At 43.2% G+C, this 20,975-nt stretch overlaps 1 protein-coding gene across 5 annotated transcripts in view; it reads right to left on the minus strand.

Annotated features, from left to right (window-relative positions):
• Positions 1 to 818: 818 nt before the first annotated feature.
• LOC121007534 (sulfotransferase family cytosolic 1B member 1-like) overlaps positions 819 to 20,975 on the minus strand; it is a 39,666-nt gene continuing 19,509 nt past the window's right edge. For 2 of the 5 annotated variants that reach the window (XM_040439536.1, XM_040439538.1), the window contains exons 2-8: positions 11,709 to 11,865; positions 11,498 to 11,626; positions 2,855 to 2,952; positions 2,639 to 2,765; positions 2,471 to 2,565; positions 1,225 to 1,405; positions 819 to 980 (exon numbers count right to left, since the gene is read on the minus strand). In XM_040439536.1, the coding sequence (XP_040295470.1) occupies positions 868 to 980; positions 1,225 to 1,405; positions 2,471 to 2,565; positions 2,639 to 2,765; positions 2,855 to 2,952; positions 11,498 to 11,626; positions 11,709 to 11,850 (885 nt within the window). In that variant the 5' untranslated portion in view covers positions 11,851 to 11,865 and the 3' untranslated portion in view covers positions 819 to 867. Of the gene's footprint in view, positions 981 to 1,224; positions 1,406 to 2,470; positions 2,566 to 2,638; positions 2,766 to 2,854; positions 2,953 to 11,497; positions 11,627 to 11,708; positions 11,869 to 11,954; positions 12,062 to 20,975 lie in introns of those variants that run through there. The other 3 variants (XM_040439534.1, XM_040439535.1, XM_040439537.1) reach the window with 3 other exon arrangements.

A 20,975-nucleotide genomic window follows, 5' to 3' on the forward strand; every position in this document is an offset into this window, starting at 1 on the left:
CTGCACTACATACATTACGCGCATGTATGTGCTGCAGTATGTAGTGAATGCAGACAGGCTATTATAGTCAAGTCTTAAAGTACAGGGAAGATCCGCCATATTGGACTGGACTTTAACATCAAGCTATTATACCGAAGTTATAATTAGACCAGTAATGGTTTCCTCCACACCCAGCTCTTAGGCCCCGTTCTCAGCACCACTATTTATTTCTATTGTTCTGCTCATCTAATGGTGCAGAACAATAAAAATAAAGGAAGTGCTGGATCGGGCACGTAGGGCTGGGTTTTTGTCATACGATCAACATACACAACAGACGCCGTACTGTGACATCCATCACCATGGAGTGCCATAGTGAAAAAATAAAAAAAAGGACTTGGCAGGAAACATGTAGGCTAACGTATCTTTTTTATATTTTTTTTACAATGGAATTCTATGGAGACAGATGCCACAGTATGGCGTCTGTTAATGTATATTCATTTTTTGTGTGTACATTAAATATATGGGCTAACTACTATGATGGAGTCCGTTCAGTTTCCATTCACGAGCCTGTCTTTATACCAGACCAAAAAAATTGCTGCATACAAGGCTTTTTTGTCCGGTCTTTAGACAGAATCTACAACAGAGGCTCCAAACGCAGATGTGAACAAGTGTAGGCAGATATATTATGTATTTGAATTACTGCAAATTTCGTACTCCTCCTCGGGTAAAAATACTCCTCAAAAATGGTCGGAGGAGTATTTTTACTCTTCTGGAAAAAAAATTGTGCGACCTCTGCACCAGAGTACACCATTACAGCCTGAGACTACCAAGACTGTCCAAAGGTTTCTGTAGACCCGTTCTCAGACTAGGTTGTGTCCTTGAGCTCATTCACACCAGGAAGCGGAAGGATAGATCGGTGCCGGACATTTCTTTCTGATAATACTCATCGAATCTCTCGCTCTGGGACACAGTGAAGTGATTTTTCCAATCTCCGCAGATTCCTGGGAAAAAAAAGAGACAAAGCCCTTTTTAGACCATTTTAGTTGATAACTAAGAGAGTTGTCATTGATTGACCCCTACAACAGTCAGAGTGACTCCTAAAACGGTCTTGTAAAGATGACAATCTTCTGTCCACCCAGAAGATTGAAAATCTGATCTCAGAAGATGTTATACATCAAAATTGACCATGACAGCAGTCAATAAGAGTGCAGATGATCTTGTGGCAGCCAGATGGCGGTGTTGTACCTTTCCTCATAAACGGAGAGACCGTTTGGTCCATAATAGTAGATGGGATGGCGGTGTAGTTTGTTGTTGGGTTCTCTTTCATGGCCTTGAAGGAGGTTTGTAGACAAATCTTCTCTAGGACATCGTCTGAAAGATCTTTCCCCAGAAATGTCATTACTTTCCGGATCTCCTTCTTTGGGTCCTGTTTATAGAGAAGAGAAGGATAGATATTTAGCTCAACAGGTTAGACAGGATATTAAGATTCCCCAACTACCATGCTGCCCGCTATGCTGGAGAATTGCTGGAGGTACGACCGACCACCACCTACCGGACAGAGGAAAACTCTACTAGATACTAGAGGGTTGGTAGGGGCTCAGTATAGTAAGTACTTAGGGGCACATTTATTAAGATCAGCGTTTTAGATGGCGGTCTTAATAAAGCCCCATCGCTGGAGGTGGACCCACCGAAGTTATGAAGAGGCGCCGGCCTCTCCATAACTTTGGCGCATCCTGCACCAGTTCTTAAAGAGGACCTTTCACCTGTATAAACGATGTTAACTGAGTATGCTGCCATATAGAGCGGCGCCCGGGGATCTCACTGCACTTACTATTATCCCCAGGCGCCGCTCCGTTCTCCCGTTATAGGCTCCGGTACCTTTGCTTCTTAAGTTATAGTAGGCGGGTCTTTCCTTGTCCTGTGGGCGTCTCCTTCTCCTAGGCTGCAGCGCTGGCCAATCGCAGCGCACAGCTCACAGCCTGGGAGAAAAAAACCTCCCAGGCTGTGAGCTGTGCGCTGCGATTGGCCAGCGCTGCAGCCTAGGAGAAGGAGACGCCCACAGGACAAGGGAAGACACCGCCTACTATAACTTAAGAAGCAAAGGTACCGGAGCCTATAACGGGAGAACGGAGCGGCGCCTGGGGATAATAGTAAGTGCAGTGAGATCCCCGGGTGCCGCTCTATATGGCAGCATACTCAGTTAACATCGTTTATACAGGTGAAAGGTCCTCTTTAATGTAAGAAGCTTCTGAGCTGTCTTACACATATACCATTTTCTACGACGAAGAGGCCTGCCGGGCCTGCCCCACGCACTCCACTCCCACAATTTTAGACCTGGCGTGAGCGGGGAGAAGTCGCAGATAACGGTTAACCGGTGTGCCGCCATCTGCGCCTGAAATGCACCTAATTTAGGCATATTTCAGAATAGTAAATGACCCCTGTAGTTGTCATCCTGCACAAGGCCTTCGAGAAATTCTAGGAGGAGACTTACCTCCAACATATCTTCATAGAACATATAAAGGATGTTTCTTTCTTGTCTTAAGGCCCCAAACTCTTTGACGTGAGCTCCCCATGGCCCAAATCCCACTAGAACAAACCGAAAAAATGTCAATGTCAATCCATAAAATGACAACGGAAAGAATAAGTGACTATTCCTCACTGTTTCCTTGAATGAACTTCTCCAAGTATTCCTCCCAGGTCCCCGGCTCCGGATGTAGTTGGTTCATCTTATCGAAATAATAAAATGACACGACCACGTCTTTAGGATTCCTCGCTACATAGATAATCTGATAAGACACAAAGCAAAGGAAATTGCCAAATGGATTATACCCAAATGATCGTAATGTAAGAGAGAAGAATGAGGAGCAGCCCGTACCTTACAGTTCTTTTCCCAAAATGACTTGGGAAAGAGTGAGACTGGTAGATGGGTTATCACCACTCTAGGAGAAGGTAGAGAGTCTAAAACCTCAGATCCTGGAAGATAATAAACCAACATTTACTACAAGGAAGATCGAAGTAACTACTGTCCCTGGGGAAAATGTATAGTCAATATATTCTACTCCATATGGGCAGTATTATTATCATACTTATATTATTATTGTTTATTTTTAAGCACCATTAATTCCAGAGAGGTGTACATCTAAAAAGGGGTATACATGCATAATAAAATACAACACAAGTACAATAAGCAGACTGGTACAGAAGGGTAGAGGATCCCGGCCACTAGGGATTACAGTCTACTCTCTATGTATCCTTCTCCATGAGAGGCTGTATTATTGTAGTTATATTCTTGTACATAGGAGGCAGTATTATAGTAGTTATATTCTTGTACATAGGAGGCAGTATTATAGCAGTTATATTCTTAATCAAATTTCTTTTTATTGAAGAAAACGCAAATAGTCATGTGACAAATCAATCACTTAAATACCAGGCGCAGCTGGACAAATGCTTATTCACTAAGCGCATCAATTCAAGTGCAGTGGCGACATGACTCAATAACACATTAACATGTGCATAAAAGTAATTAATACGGAAAAGTAAAGACAAGACATGGGAAGAGGGGAGGGGGAAAAGGAGGTAAGGGGGGGGGGGTAATAGATGTCTATCATATGCTTCGTGTGAATCTAGAAGTTACGATAAAGCTTCCAAGGGTACCATGTTTTGATAAACTTTGCTCTAGAGTGAGTCTCCCAGTGTGCAAGCTCCTCAAACCTATAAAGCTGATCCACCTTCTCGGTCCACATCAAGAGGGATGGAGGAGAATCATTTCTCCATAACAATGGAATCAATAGGCGAGCTGCTGTTATAAGCATAGTCGGGAGATTTAACCTTGAGGGGGTCAGCGTGTCATTAGGACACCATAACATTAGGAGTTTTGCGTCTATTCTAACCTGGTTTTTACAGGTCTTATTTATAATAGTTTCGATCTCTATCCAGAAAGGCCGGATCTTTTCACAACTCCACCATATATGAGAAAGAGAACCAACATCTCCCCCGCACCTCCAGCAACGGTCGGGGATATCAGAATTGATCTTATGAAGATATTCTGGTGTTTTATACCATCTTGTGAGCAATTTGTAGGAGTTAGCTTGTATCTTAATGCAACGGTTGAATCCGTGCGAGTGTGTGAGGATAAAAGCTTTCTCAGGTTCTGACAAAGTTATGGATAACTCCTTCTCCCAAGCTGAGAGAAACCATAGATCTGGAGGGGCGGAGGAGAGCAGCTCCTTGTATAATGTGGAGAGAGGCTTCCGCGGGCGTTGGCCTACTGAAATCTTCCCCTCCATCCATGAGGGATCATTTGTGGGTCGTGGGACCTTTTCAATAAGCTTTAGGTCCTTTTTAAAGGCCATAACTGCCAAAAAGGAAGCCTTTTGGACCTTTGGAAGAGCGAAAACATCACTCCAATTTAAAGCACCAGACTCAGATATAATATCTTGTAACCTTAAGCTAGATAGTAGGGCCCAAATTCCTGATGGTGCAGTGGTGGCGGGATGAATATGGGCCTGAAGCAGGTGCAGGGGGATATTCATACTAGGGAACTTAAGAACTGACGCCCGATATAGTTTGGACCACTCTAACAGTAAGCCCTTCCACAAAGGCGAGGCATAAATGTTATTAGCAGTACTTTTCCGCAAACCCCATAAGACCAGTTTATCTTTATAGGTGAGCATATCACACTCCAATTGGGAGGCAAGATTGAGAGGGCGCCAGGAGAGGAGGCTTAGAGCTCTGCTTATCATTGCCGCTTTATAGTAAAGGTATATGTCTGGCAGGCCGAAACCTCCCAATCTTCTCTCCCGAGTGAGGGTGGTGTATGCTATTCTGGGGGACTTACCCGACCATACAAATGCTGAGAAGATTCTGCGGACCTCCACAAAGAAGGAATGGGGTAGCCAAATAGGTAGTGTTTGAATGAAGTAAAGTAGTCTAGGGACAATGAAGGCTTTAATATAATTCTTCCTTCCAATCCACGAAATGAACGGGAGTTTTAGGGATTGCAGGTGTGCTCTAATGGATCTAAGTAAAGGGGCTTGATTAAGCTCGTAAAGGTCCTCTGGTTTTGCTGATATATGGGTGCCCAAAAATGGGATTGACTTGGGGGCCCACGTAAATGCCGTGGAGCGTTTGATCATTTCTATGGAAGTGGCTGAGCAGGAAATATTTAGGGCCTGTGACTTACCATAATTGATCTTGAAATTAGAGACCAAACCATATTCCTCAAAAAGAGCTTGGAGCCTGGGAAATGAGGTCGTGGGATTGGACGTGATGACTAAGAGATCGTCTGCAAAGGCAGCTGTCATATGGGTATGAGATCCCAAGGTGATCCCTTGTATGTCCGGATCTTGCCTAATTTTAGCCAGCAGTGTCTCCATAACAATAACAAAGAGGGCCGGTGATAATGGGCAGCCTTGTCTCGTCCCATTGGTAATGGGGAAAGTTGGAGAGAGTGTGCCATTGATCCGAATCCTGGCAGAGGGGAGCGAATAGAGTGAGAAGATGGACTGGATGAACTGGTCCGGAAGGCCAAATTTTGACAGTGCCCGAGACATAAAATGCCAGTTGATCCTGTCAAAGGCCTTCTCTGCATCTGTACTGAGAAGGGCTAGCGGTATAGAATTCCGCCGAGCATGCGTGATTAAGTGTATGACGCGGACCGTGTTTTCACTCCCCTGTCTGCCAGTGACGAATCCCACCTGTTCCCTATTAATAATGTCAGGGAGAACCGACTGGATCCGATGGGCCAAAATCTTAGCCCACCATTTCACATCAGTGTTCAAAAGCGAAATAGGGCGGTAGCTCCCGCAGTTTAGGGGGTCCTTATTTTCTTTGTGAATTACTGTGATATGGGCCTGTAGCGATTGTGGGGGGAGGGAACCTCCTTGGAGTAAGTAATTACAAAGGATGTTAAAATGTGGGATCAGGATGTGCTTAAAGGTTTTGTAGTAGGAGATGGTAAAGCCGTCAGGGCCTGGGCTTTTCCCGGAAGGTATGGAGGAGAGGACCTTGCTGATTTCAGAGTCCGTGATAGGGGATAGGAGCTGGGCCGACTGTGATGGGGTGATAGTAGGCAGCTTGAGGGAGGAGAGAAACTTCTCAGTCGCTTCCCCTATTTGGGCTGGCGAGAGTTGGTTTGGTGGCTCTAAGTTATAGAGGTCCCTATAGAAGGCACAGAAGGAATCTGCTATGTCTGGGGTACTTTTATGTAACGTACCTTTGGCATCCTTGACAGCTGCGATAAAGGAATCGGCTTTCTGTTTTTTAACTAAGGCTGACATTAGCCTATTCCCTTTATCTCCATGGGCATATGACCGAAATTTGGCCCGTAAAAGTAGTTTGGCTGACGTGACATTCAGCAAATTCTTAAGCTTTGTGCGAGCCTCTGACAGGTCCGAGGCACATCTAAGGGCCTGCGAGTTTTTGTGCGTTATTTCTAGCGCCTGTATCTGGGAGAGGAGGGCCGCCACTGCTTGGTTCCGCTGCTTTTTAATATGAGCCCCTAGAGCTATCAGCTCACCTCTCAGAACCGCCTTGTGGGTCTCCCAAGTGATGGAGGGGGAGGGCGCGTCCGGGCCTAGGGGGTTAAGTGTGAAAAATTCAGTTATGGTAGAGGACAATTTAGCGACATGGGAAGGGTCAGAGATAATGGTGTCATTAATACGCCAATTCCATTCCCTCTTTGGGAGGTCCTGCAGAGAAACACTCAGGAATACCGGGGCATGGTCAGACAGGGTGATGTTCCCTATGTGGGATCGGATAGCCCTATTAGCATGGGTTTTAGACAGGAATAGATAATCGAGTCTATGGTAGGAGGATTTAGCAGCTGAGTAGAAGGTGTAATCCTTACTAGAGGGGTTTGTGGTGCGCCAAATATCTATAACACCTAACCTATGTAAGGCGAGTTTGAGACGTCGTAGCTTCACATGTGTAATGGCGGACTTCCCATTTGAGGAATCTATGGAAGGCTCCAGGGTGACATTGAAGTCGCCGCCTAGAATCACCATACCTTCCTTAAAGGTGGATAACAAGCCAAGGGTCTGAACGAGCCAAGCAACCTGCCCTCTGTTGGGAGCATATACAGTTGCCAGGGTAACAGGAGTGTCAGCGATAGCGCCCTTAACAAACAGGTAACGACCCTCAGGGTCCGAGGAGACAGCAGAATGCTTGAAGGGGAGCTGTTTGTGGATCGCTATGCTGACACCCCTGCTAGCCGAACCGTACGTGCTATGGAACCATTGGGAAAACCTTTTGGGGGGCAATTTGGGGGTCTTACCCTCTCTGAAGTGGGTTTCCTGGAAGAATGCTATAGACACTTTATCCCTTTGTAAAAGGGCCAGGATTTGGGACCGCTTGCAAGGCTCGTTCATTCCCCGGGCGTTCAGGGAGGATATCACAACGGAGGACATTCTGTAAGTGAGAGAAAACAATCAGCATCTACATAGACTCTAAATGACATCTGACTACAATGGGGAGGGTGAGACACAAGAGGGAAGGAGGGGAGACAAACGGTTAATGAACAGAACAATAGTGCAAACAATTCTTGTAACAGAAGCTCCACTGAGCACCTGACTGTGAGGCGACCCTTTCTCATCACGGCTACCAGCCGGGGTCTGTCAGGTGGGGGGTCCCGCAGAGCTAAAGAGGGCCACTGACTGACCATCAAAAGGGGAAGGGTGACCCGTAGGTAAAGCCGGGTTAACCCCTGCAAACTAAGGTGAGAGCAGGGAGTGGGAAGTGACCAGACCATGGTAATAACCATAAAAGCCTGGAAGAAGAGGGATCCATTACTAAACAATAAACAGACAATAAGGCACAGAGTCCCGTATACTTAGAGTGGAACTGGAACAGAAAACGCAGAGAACCTCTTCACGGTCCTATATTCAGGTCGGAGCTTGAGCAGAATTTTCAGCCCTGGTTTTGGGCCCTTTTCTTGTGCGGACGGAGCGCCATTCACCCGCATGGGGTGGCGGTAAGGGTGGGTCTTCTAGATCCGCCGGCATCCACGAGGGTATCTTGATAGGGGTTAACCCAAGCTGGGACCAGCTAGCCTGTAGATCCGTCGGCGAGCGGATAGTGATTTGGCGTCCGTTTTTAAGGACTGCAATGCCAAAAGGGTACAGCCATCTGAATGGGGTGGCAGCAGCTTTAAGGGCGTCCAGGAGTGGGCGAAGAATACGCCTTTTAGCCAATGTGGATGGGGCCAAATCTTGGAAAAACAGGACTGGCGTACCTTCATGCTGTAGCTGCTCCGCTTCTCTGCCGGCTCTCATCAGTGCGGCCGTGTCGACATAGCTGAGGAGGCCGCAAATTACATCGCGAGGAGGATCTGTAGCTTTCGGTTTGGGCCTAAGCGCTCGATGTATGCGCTCGATTATTATCCGATCCGATTTTTCGGCACCCAGAATATTCGCGAATATTTCGCGAGCAACTTTATCAAGCGCCTCACTGGCAATCGATTCCGGGAGGCCGCGAATCCTCAGGTTCTTCCTGCGGCTGCGATTCTCCTGATCCTCAATTCTTAGGAGAGCCTCATTTAGCAGGTCGGTGTGGGATCGGATTACATTGTATGACTTCTCCTCTCTCTGCAGAGCAGCTTCCTGTGTGCTCTCCAGGTCAGACACCCGACACCCCATATTCCTCAGGTCTTCCTTGATTTCAGACAAATCCTTTTTTATAGGGGCTAGTGCTGAATTAAGCACTTCAAGAAGTGCAGCTTTAGTGAAGGATCTCCCCTGTCTGCGCGATTTGCAGGTAGAAGCATCAGAGACACTCCCGGCATCTGAATCCTCCTCCATGTCAGATAGCTGAGCCGGAGCCATCTTAGGTGTCTCAGCCGACCGGAGCTTCGGCTGTTTTCTTAGATATTGTTCCATATCTGGTTGTCTGGACCGAACTGGAGTGGGATCTGCTGGATCCTTGGATCTATCTTTACCCACTTTGCCCATTAGAGCGGTGCTGTAAGCTGATTATAGGGGTTAAAACACCGGCAAGGTTGAGGAGCTCAGAAACTAGCAGCCATTCAGCTACACAGCCAGGCTCCGCCCCCCATAGCAGTTATATTCTTGTACATAGGAGCAGTATTATAGTAGTTATATTCTTGTACATAGAAGCAGTATTATAGTAGTTATAGTCTTGTACATAGGAGCAGTATTATAGTAGTTATATCCTTGTACATAGGAGGCAGTATTATAGTAGTTATATTCTTGTACATAGGAGCAGTATTATAGTAGTTATATTCTTGTACATAGGAGCAGTATTATAGTAGTTATATTCTTGTACATAGGAGCAGTATTATAGTAGTTATATCCTTGTACATAGGAGGCAGTATTATAGTAGTTATATTCTTGTACATAGGAGCAGTATTATAGTGGTTATATTCTTGTACATAGGAGCAGTATTATAGTGGTTATATTCTTGTAAATAGGAGCAGTATTATAGTAGTTATATTCTTGTACATAGGAGCAGTATTATAGTAGTTATATTCTTGTACATAGGAGCAGTATTATAGTAGTTATATTCCTGTACATAGGAGCAGTATTATAGTAGTTATATTCCTGTACATAGGAGCAGTATTATAGTAGTTATATTCTTGTACATAGGAGCAGTATTATAGTAGTTATATTCTTGTACATAGGAGCAGTATTATAGTGGTTATATTCTTGTACATAGGAGCAGTATTATAGTGGTTATATTCTTGTACATAGGAGCAGTATTATAGTAGTTATATTCTTGTACATAGGAGCAGTATTATAGTAGTTATATTCTTGTACATAGGAGCAGTATTATAGTAGTTATATTCTTGTACATAGGAGGCAGTATTATAGTAGTTATATTCTTGTACATAGGAGCAGTATTATAGTAGTTATATTCCTGTACATAGGAGCAGTATTATAGTAGTTATATTCTTGTACATAGGAGCAGTATTATAGTAGTTATATTCTTGTACATAGGAGGCAGTATTATAGTAGTTATATCCTTGTACATAGGAGGCAGTATTATAGTAGTTATATTCTTGTACATAGGAGCAGTATTATAGTGGTTATATTCTTGTACATAGGAGCAGTATTATAGTGGTTATATTCTTGTAAATAGGAGCAGTATTATAGTAGTTATATTCTTGTACATAGGAGCAGTATTATAGTAGTTATATTCTTGTACATAGGAGCAGTATTATAGTAGTTATATTCCTGTACATAGGAGCAGTATTATAGTAGTTATATTCCTGTACATAGGAGCAGTATTATAGTAGTTATATTCTTGTACATAGGAGCAGTATTATAGTAGTTATATTCTTGTACATAGGAGCAGTATTATAGTGGTTATATTCTTGTACATAGGAGCAGTATTATAGTGGTTATATTCTTGTACATAGGAGCAGTATTATAGTAGTTATATTCTTGTACATAGGAGCAGTATTATAGTAGTTATATTCTTGTACATAGGAGCAGTATTATAGTAGTTATATTCTTGTACATAGGAGGCAGTATTATAGTAGTTATATTCTTGTACATAGGAGGCAGTATTATAGTAGTTATATTCTTGTACATAGGAAGCAGTATTATAGTAGTTATATTCTTGTACATAGGAGCAGTATTATAGTAGTTATATTCTTGTACATAGGAGGCAGTATTATAGTAGTTATATTCTTGTACATAGGAGGCAGTATTATAGTAGTTATATTCTTGTACATAGGAGCAGTATTATAGTAGTTATATTCTTGTACATAGGAGCAGTATTCTAGTAGTTATATTCCTGTACATAGGAGCAGTATTATAGTAGTTATATTCTTGTACATAGGAGCAGTATTATAGTAGTTATATTCTTGTATATAGGAGAAGTATTATAGTAGTTATATTCTTGTACATAGGAGCAGTATTATAGTAGTTATATTCTTGTACATAGGAGCAGTATTATAGTAGTTATATTCCTGTACATAGGAGCAGTATTATAGTAGTTATATTCTTGTACATAGGAGCAGTATTATAGTAGTTATATTCTTGTACATAGGAGCAGTATTATAGTAGTTATATTCTTCTACATAGGAGCAGTATTATAGTAGTTATATTCTTGTACATAGGAGGCAGTATTATAGTAGTTATATTCTTGTACATAGGAGCAGTATTATAGTAGTTATATCCTTGTACATAGGAGCAGTATTATAGTAGTTATATTCTTGTACATAGGAGCAGTATTATAGTAGTTATATTCTTGTACATAGGAGCAGTATTATAGTAGTTATATTCTTGTACATAGGAGCAGTATTATAGTAGTTATATCCTTGTACATAGGAGCAGTATTATAGTAGTTATATTCTTGTACATAGGGGGCAGTATTATAGTAGTTATATTCTTGTACATAGGAGCAGTATTATAGTAGTTATATTCTTGTACATAGGGGGCAGTATTACAATAACTTAATTTTTATCCATAGGGCTGGATTGGTAATACTTGCTCTCTTGTTGGAATACACTATTATTCGTAAGTGAAATTGACAATAATAAAGGTAAGTTTTCAGATACCTGGGGGTATTGCACCGGGCACCCAGAACTCCAGCATTGGAGCCTTATTAAGGATGTTATCTCTCCGGCTCTTCTCTGTGTCCCCGTCATTCAGGACGGCATCCACAATCTCGCTCATCCATGTTGTACCTTGAAGAGACAGTCAAGTAAGATGTCCACTTCTTACCACGCCGCTCTGCAGGTCAGAGAGCTGATCTGATTCATGACTGACCTGATTTGGGGTAGGTGGCGATAACAATGTCATTTTCTCTGGCCTGGAATTTATCAATCCTCTCCCAGTTTGAAGAACAAGCGCAGATCATTGGGACACCGCGGATCTTAACCCAATCTTTCCGACGCCATTTTGAGTCCATAATGTCTAATGTGATCTGCTGGAAACAATGCAAGAGTTGAAAGGGAATATGCGGTTTCTCGAATGAGTGTCTATATTGCAGCATCCTCTGACCAATTCCCTAACATTTTCTGTGTGGCAGATCTTGTGGACCTATACGCCATGCGCTGTCAATCGCCAGTCTGCAGAGCTCTCCAAAAGCTGTCACATTGCATTCCTATCTTTAACCAAACTATTTATTCTAGCCAAAAAAGAACGCCTCCTCCCTCTCCCTGCCGCCCCCTCAGGCATTAACTGTGCACAATTATTTACGGCAAGTTATCTGAGTTCTCTAGAAGAAATACTAATCCATGGCCAGTGGAAAAAATCATTTCAACTCCACATACATGCAGATTTTATGTCGATAGATATTCCAAGTACTGCTTTTTGAGAAATCGGTGTGGCTGTGTTGCATGTAAAACCCATGTCTGGAATGATTCTGTAGCTGATTGTGAATTTGTTTCTGCTGGTTGTGAAAAGCACAGGGCTGCTGAGCAAATACATGTAGGTGGAAGGCTACGGACACATTGGTTTAGATTTACCAAAGGAGGTATAAAGGAAACTGGATTAGTTGCCTACCTTTAACTTTTCAGAGATCCTTTGGAAAATAAAAGGTGGATTTTGATTGGTTGGTATGGACAACTAAGACTCCAGTTAGGGGTGGGCGATATAAACGATATACGATATTATCGTCATCAATTCGGCCAACGATATGGATTTTAGTTATATCGCGATAGATGACCACGGAGCGGTAGTGAATTGAAGAAGCTTCTCACTCACCGCTCTGTGGCCTCCCGACTCTGCACCGCGCTGCAGGGCCTTGCGTTCACACATCGCCAGTGCATTGGCTGACGCTGTGTGTGACATCAGGTCCCTCCCAGTGCATGCTGAAAAGAAGACGCGGCCCGTCTCGTCTCCTGCGGACTCCATCAGCCAGCCGTGCAGGAAAGGTAAGTAGCAGCAGGGGCCCGAATCTACCGGGGGGTGGATGGCTATGGCATGGGGCTGATGATGGTGGCAAATAATGGCATGGGGCTGATGGCCCTGGCTGGGGGACATGATGATGGTGGCAAATTGGCAATGGCATGGGGCTGGTGGCGCTGGCTGGGGGACATGATGATGGTTGCAAATGGCAATGGCATGGGGCTGATAAATAAAAATATTGTTTTCTTAAAGCAATTTTACCAATATGTTTAAGGTTTTTCTTATTAGAGTACTAGATTAATACTCATTTGCTAAAATAATCGTTTCCTGCAGCCCTAGATGTCATCAAGCTGTGTGCCTGTTTTGGTCAACTCGCAAGCATGGAGGAACTTACATGTGTGGAGGAGGAGGAGGTGCTCATAAAGAAGACCGGTGCGACATCAGTCATATAGACCTGGTTTGGGTTGAAGGAGTCAGATCCCGAGCAGAAAAATATAATCTGCAAACTATGCCGGGCGAGAATAATAGCGAAGGTGGGAAATACAACAAATTAGTTTTATCACCTAAAATGAAGCACGTTTTGGAACACGAAGATAGCCAAAAGTGCACCCTCCTCCACAAACGCCCAGTCAGTCAAGTGGAAACCAAAAAGGTGGCCCAACACACCAGATTCATATTTTAAAAGCATTTTTTAAAGGCATTCCATATGACAAAAGAAATCGGCGGTGGATTGATATTACAAATGCCATTCCCTGTACCTGTGTAAGGACACGGTGCTGTTTTTTACACTGGAGATAAGCGGCTTTCAGAACATGATTAAGACACTCGATCCACGTTACGGGGTACCTAGCCACAAACACTTTACCCAAACTGAAATGCCCAAACTGTATGACAAAGTCGGTGAGCAAGTGAAGAAAGAACTCCGGAGCATAAAACACTATGTAACTACAATTAGTCTCACAGTCCACTTTAATGACGAGTGGAAGTTGTGCAGCAGATGCCTACAGACAGTTAATTCCCCCGAGGATCATACGGTGAACTGATATCTCAGGGATTAAAGGAAGTGCTGGAGTCATGGGGATTTAAAGACGAGTTACAAGTCTGCATAACCACCGACAATGGCGCAAATATCGTGAAAGCAGTGGAAATGAACGGCTGGACAAGACTGCAGTGCTTCGGCCACAGGCTCCATCTCAGCGTCGGTAGGTAAACATTTATTTTAGTCCTAGACTAGTTCAACATTATGCGGGGGGTATTGTGCTAATAATATCTTCAAATTTTGTCCTTAAAGAGAAGTGTGAAAGACGCCCGCGTTGAACATGCAATTGGCAAATGCAAGAAAATAGTGAGTGCCTTTTGGAAAAGAAATGACTAATGCCCAGGCTGAGCTAAACCTGCCTCCTCACCGCCTTATCATTGAAACACCAACAAGATGGGGGTCTCGACAACAGATGATTCAGTGGGTACTTGAACAAGAGAAGGCCATATTACAGGTCCTGAAAGCAGAGAGGAAAACCAGGCACCTGGTACCAACTTGGCAGCACATTGATGTGTTAGAATCTATGAGCAAGACCCTCAATCCCCTGTTGGAGTTCATAGATGCTCTGTCTGGAGAAGAGTATGTGAGTGTGTCGTATTGACACAGACCTGGTGAAGGACATGAAGAGAGCCATCCTTGAGTATTTAAATGAGAAGTACTCAGACCCTGCAACTGATGACCTCCTGAATATGGCCTCCTTTGTCGACCCACGCTTCAGATCGATCATCATTTATAGCAGATGATCGAAGAGAGTTCATCTTCACAAAAGCAGCAGCAGAAATTCAGGCACTGCTAGAGACGCAAGCTGTGTCTGCCACAGAGTCACCACCATCACACACGAGCAGAGGAGCTGATGGAGAAGCCCAGAGAGAACCCAAGGGGAGTAAACAAAGTCTGGGCAGCTTTTTCAAAAATGCATCCGCTCAGCCTGGCCCAGCTGCCTTCATTGACAGAGAAGGAATTGAAATTGAGCTTAAGAGTTACCTGCAGGCACTGGATGTAGAAGGAGAAGCAGACCCACTGGTGTGGTGGAGGCTGCACCAGGCAAATTTTCCCAGGGTGGCAAGCTTAGCTAAGAAATACCTTTGCATACCTGCCACGAGTACCCCCTCAGAGAAGGGCATTCAGCACCAGTGACAACATACAGTCCTGATGAAAAGTTTAAGACCACTTGAAAAATGGCAAAAAAATCATATTTTACATTGTTGGATATTAACAAGGTTCCTAGCAGAGCTTCAACATGCAACAAGAAGAAATGAGAGTGAGACAAAACATTTTTTGAGCATTCAATTAATTGAAGATAACGATTAAACTGAAACAGGCTGTATTTCAACTGATCCAAATTTTAGGACCACATGCCTTTAAAAGGCCAAATCTGTGCAAAGATGTGGATTCATTGTCATTTTCTGTCAGGTAGTCACACGTTGTGATGCCAAACTCTCCCTTTTTGAACGTGGTCGGGTTGTTGAACTGCATAAGCAGGGTCTCTCACAGCGCGCCATCGCTGCTGAGGTGGGACGCAGTAAGACAGTCATTTGGAATTTCTTAAATGATCCTGAGGGTTATGGAACAAAAAAGTAAAGTGGAAAACCCCAAAAAATTTCATCAGCACTGAGCCGGAGGATCCAATTGGCTGTCCGTCAAGACACTGGACGATCCTCGACCCAAATTAAGGCCCTTACTGGTGCTGACTGCAGCCCCATAACCATCAGACGGCATCTGAGACTGAAGGGCTTCAAAAACAAAAAAACGTCTTCAAAGACCTGGTCTCCTTGAACGCCACAGAACTGCTTGTTTGGACTTTGCAAGAGAGCACCAAACATGGGACATTCAAAGGTGGAAGAAAGTTTTATTCTCTGATGAGAAAAAATGTAACCTTCATTGGAACAATGGAGCTTCAGGAAGTGCAGGGGCGTCAAACGGCCGCTGGCTATGTCCAGATGTTGCAGAGAGCATTCCTCATGACTGAGGGCCCTCGTCTGTGTGGTAACGACTGGGTTTTTCAACAGGACAACGCTACAGTACACAATGCCCGCAGGACAAGGGACTTCTTCTAGGAGAATAACATCACTCTTTTGGACCATCCTGCGTGTTCCCCTGATCTAAATCCAATTGAGAACCTTTGGGAATGGATGGCAAGGGAAGTTTACAAAAATGGACAACCGTTCCAGACAGTAGATAGCCTTCGTGCAGCCGTCTTCACCACTTGGAGAAATGTTCCCACTCACCTCATGGAAACGCTTGCATCAAGCATGCTGAAACGAATTTTTGAAGTGATAAACTATAACGGCGGAGCTACTCATTACTGAGTTCATGTTTGGAAGTTGGATTTCTGTTTTAGGGGGCTTTACACAATGCACATCTTAAAAATTTCTTGAAAAGTTTTGTAATTTGTATAAATACAGAAGAAAATAATATATCGTGATATATCGTTATATCGCCCAGGCCTCAAATTATATCGTGATATAGATTTTAGGCCGTATCGCCCAGCCCTAACTCCAGTTTTAACCTTCTGGATTTTTTTTACCTGACCCAGTTGAGGAAGTTGGGTGGGATATACACCCCTTCCAGGACTTTACCATACACTTTTCTGTTCACCTTACCACACCCTTTAGGTGTTCCACAAGAATTAAAGGAAAATGTAGATGAAATTTCAGAATTTCACTTTTTTGGCAGATTTTCCATTTTAATCCATTTTAGGGTTAACAGCCAAGCAAGGGTTAACAGCCAAGCAAAAGTCAATATTTATTACCCTGATCTGTAGTTTACAGAAACACCCCATATGTGGTCGTAAACTGCTGTACGGGCACACGGCACGGCGCAGAAGGAAAGGAACGCCATGTGGTTTTTGGAAGGCAGATTTCACTGGGATAATTTTAAGCTGCCATGTCACATTTGAAGACCCCCTGATGCACCCCTAGAGTAGAAACTCAAAAAAAGTGACCCCATTTTGGAAACTGCGGGATAAATTGGCAGTTTAGTTGGTACTATTTTAGGGTACATATGATTTTTGGTGGCTCTATATTACACTTTTTGTGAGGCAAGGTAACAAAAAATAGCTGTTTAGGCACCGTTTTTATTTTTTGCTATTTACAATGTTCATCTGACAAGTTAGATCATGTGATATTTTTATAGAACAGTTTGTTACAGACCTGACAATACCAACATTTTTTTGTTTGTTTGTATCAGTTTTACATGATAAAGCATATTTGAAAAAAAAGGATATTTTTTTAGTGTCTCCATATTCTGAAATATACAAAAGGTTTGGCAGCACTACTGTCCCACATAAGGGAAGGCCATTCTGGAAAATACCTTGAAGGTAATGGTGCACGCAGATGAGGACCCTGGCTGATGATCCCAACGTCAGAATAGATATACAAGAAATCCGCAGCACTCGTCAGTGTGATAAATCCAAGGTGGTTTATTCCATATACAGCAAGGTGGTGCGACGTTTCGACCTAACCAGGTCTTTCTCAAGCAACCTTGAGAAAGACCTGGTGAGGTTGCTTGAGAAAGACCTGGTTAGGTCGAAACGTCGCACCACCTTGCTGTATATGGAATAAACCACCTTGGATTTATCACACTGACGAGTGCTGCGGATTTCTTGTATATCTATCCATATTCTGAAAGCCATAGTTTATTTTATTTTTTTGAGCGACTATCTTATGTAGGGGCTAATTTTTTTCGGGATGAGATGACGGTTTGATTGGTACTATTTTAGGGTGCATATAACTTTTTGATCACTTGGTATTACACTTTTTGTGATGTAAGGTTACAAAAAATTGCTTTTTTTAACACCTTTTTTATTTTTTACGGTGTCCACCTGAGTGGTTAGTTCATGTGATATTTTTATACAGCAGGTTGTTACGGACGCGGCAATATCTAATAAATATACTTTTTTTATTTATTTAAGTTTTACACATTAAAAACAGCCTAGGGTGAGTAGGAGAGGCTGTCCTAGGTGAAGATCAGTGCTTTCCCAGATTGACTATAGCTGTGACTATATCCTTCCCTGGCACTCAGTTCACCATGGAAATTTTGTGCAACAGAACGGGTGAATCAGTATAAGATACCTGTCCAATGGCTTGAGAGACCTTTGGTGGTGATATCTGTGGCTAATAGGGCTCTCTCCAAGTCCGTTCAATTTGCCACTGCACCCATGGATCTGCAAGGTCCTCTCCACTCAGAAAAGATCTCCCCTCTCGTTTTTCCAAAGTCTTCTAGTCCCCTGCTAATGGGACCTCCATGGCAAAGTCAGTATAGTACAGTCGTGGCCAAAAGTTTTGAGAATGACACAAATATTAGTTTTAACAAAGTTTGCTGCTAAACTGCTTTAGATCTTTGTTTCAGTTGTTTCTGTGATGTAGTGAAATATAATGACACGCACTTCATATGTTTCAAAGGCTTTTATCGACAATTACATTACATTTATGCAAAGAGTCAGTATTTGCAGTGTTGGCCCTTCTTTTTCAGGACCTCTGCAATTTCACGGGGCATGCTCTCAATCAACTTCTGGGCCAATTCCTGACTGATAGCAACCCATTCTTTCATAATCACTTCTTGGAGTTTGTCAGAATTAGTGGGTTTTTGTTTGTCCACCCACCTCTTGAGGATTGACCACAAGTTCTCAATGGGATTAAGATCTGGGGAGTTTCCAGGTCATGGACCCAAAATGTCAACGTTTTGGTCCCCGAGCCACTTAGTTATCACTTTTGCCTTATGGCACGGTGCTCCATCGTGCTGGAAAATGCATTGTTCTTCACCAAACTGTTGTTGGATTGTTGGAAGAAGTTGCTGTTGGAGGGTGTTTTGGTGCCATTCTTTATTCATGGCTGTGTTTTTGGGCAAAATTGTGAGTGAGCCCACTCCCTTGGATGAGAAGCAACCCCACACATGAATGGTCTCAGGATGCTTTACTGTTGGCATGACACAGGACTGATGGTAGCGCTCACCTTTTCTTCTCCGGACAAGCCTTTTTCCAGATGCCCCAAACAATCGGAAAGAGGCTTCATCGGAAAATATGACTTTGCCCCAGTCCTCAGCATTCACCAAACTTTCTGCAGAAGATCAATCTGTCCCTGATGTTTTTTTTGGAGAGAAGTGGCTTCTTTGCTGCCCTTCTTGACACCAGGCCATCTTCCAAAATTCTTCGCCTCACTGTGCGTGCAGATGCGCTCACACCTGCCTACTGCCATTCCTGAGCAAGCTCTGCACTGGTGGTACTCAGATCCCGCAGCTGAATCCTCTTTAGGAGACGATCCTGGCGCTTGCTGGACTTTCTTGGACGCCCTGAAGCCTTCTTAACAAGAATTGAACCTCTTTCCTTGAAGTTCTTGATGATCCTATAAATTGTTGATTGAGGTGCAATCTTAGTAGCCACAATATCCTTGCCTGTGAAGCCATTTTTATGCAACGCAATGATGGCTGCACGCGTTTCTTTGCAGGTCACCATGGTTAACAATAGAAGAACAATGATTTCAAGCATCACCCTCCTTTTAACATGTCAAGTCTGCCATTTTAACCCAATCAGCCTGACATAATGATCTCCAGCCTTGTGCTCGTCAACATTACTGAAACGATTACTGAAATAATCTCAGCAGGTCCTTTAATGACAGCAATGAAATGCAGTGGAAAGTTTTTTTTGGGATTAAGTTAATTTTCATGGCAAAGAAGGACTATGCAATTCATCTGATCACTCTTCATAACATTCTGGAGTATATGCAAATTGCTATTATAAAAACTTAAGCAGCAACTTTTTCCAATTTCCAATATTTATGTAAATATCAAAACTTTTGGCCACGACTGTACAGTCTTAGATTGGAAGTCCAGATACATTTTACGTTGGGGATCAACCTGCTTTTCCAAATGCTTGACTCGTATACAGCCTGTCTGATGCCCTTGGTTCCCCAAAACCTGCAGGTCCTACCAGAGCCTTATCACAGTTTTTCTGACGTTTTTAATAAAAAGGAGGCCACATTTCTGCCTCCCCACGGTCTGTATGACTGTCCAATTGCTCTGGTCCCTGGAAACACAGCCCTTCAAAGTCGAGTATACCCGTTGTCTCCTCCTGCTGTGGGGGATTATATTAAGGTGAATCTGGACAGAGGCTTTATTCGCAAATCCTCATCACCAGCCAGAGGCAGATACATGCATCCATTACCGAGGTTTAAACAAAAGAGTATGCAAGGAGCTAAAATCTTCACTAAACCGATCTGCGTGGTGCTTATAATCTGATCCGGATCTGTGAAGGTGATGAGTGGAAGACTGCCTTCAACACTTGTGATGTATATTACGAATACCTAGTCGTGCCCTTTGGACTGAGTAACGTGCCCACAGTCTTTCAGAAGTTCATGAATATCTTCAAAGATCTTCTGTAATGGTATAAATAGATGATATTCTAATATTTTCTCCTGACCTGCACACTCATATAGAGAAATAGACTGTATTCCAAGTTTGAAAAATTTGTTTATGAGAACTCTTTCCTCCCTTTCCTTGGATGTGTAAGTTCTGACCAAATGGAACCCGAGAAGTTGTCTGCTCCGTTGAACTGGCCTCGCCTATCAGGATTGTGTTCCATCTAGCATTTTCTAGGTTTCATAGACCACTCTAGGCAGTTAATACAGCATTTTTCCATCTTGATGGCACCTATTTTTGCATTGACTCGCAAGGGAGCCAATGCTACGAGGTAGACTCCAGTGGTGGAATCTGCCTTCCAGACTCTGAAGCTGGCCTTCTCTTAGTCTCTAATCTTTCTTCACCCTGATGTTAACAAGCAATTATTTCTTGAAGTAGATGCTTCCTCCATAGGAGTAGGGGCAGTTCTGCCACAAAAAGCCGCTTCTGGCAAAATGGTGACTTGTGAATTCTTCTCCAAATCTTTCCTAACTCCTGAACTAAATTACTGTATTGAGGACCAAGAATTGTTGGCCATCAAAATGGTCCTGGTGGAATGGTGTCACCTATCGGAGGCAGCTACCCAGCCTGTAGTGATGTATACCAGTCACAAAAAATTTACTTATCTGGAGATAGCACGGCGAATTTACTTGATAGGCCCGATGGTCCTTGTTCTTTGCCCAATTTGCCTTTTTTCTTAATTTCCATTCTGCAGAGAAATTTTTTAAAGCTGACACTTTGTTGAGATCCTT

The sequence above is a fragment of the Bufo bufo genome, chromosome 7 (assembly GCF_905171765.1).
Source record: "Bufo bufo chromosome 7, aBufBuf1.1, whole genome shotgun sequence".
NCBI classification, from domain to species: Eukaryota; Metazoa; Chordata; class Amphibia; order Anura; family Bufonidae; genus Bufo; species Bufo bufo.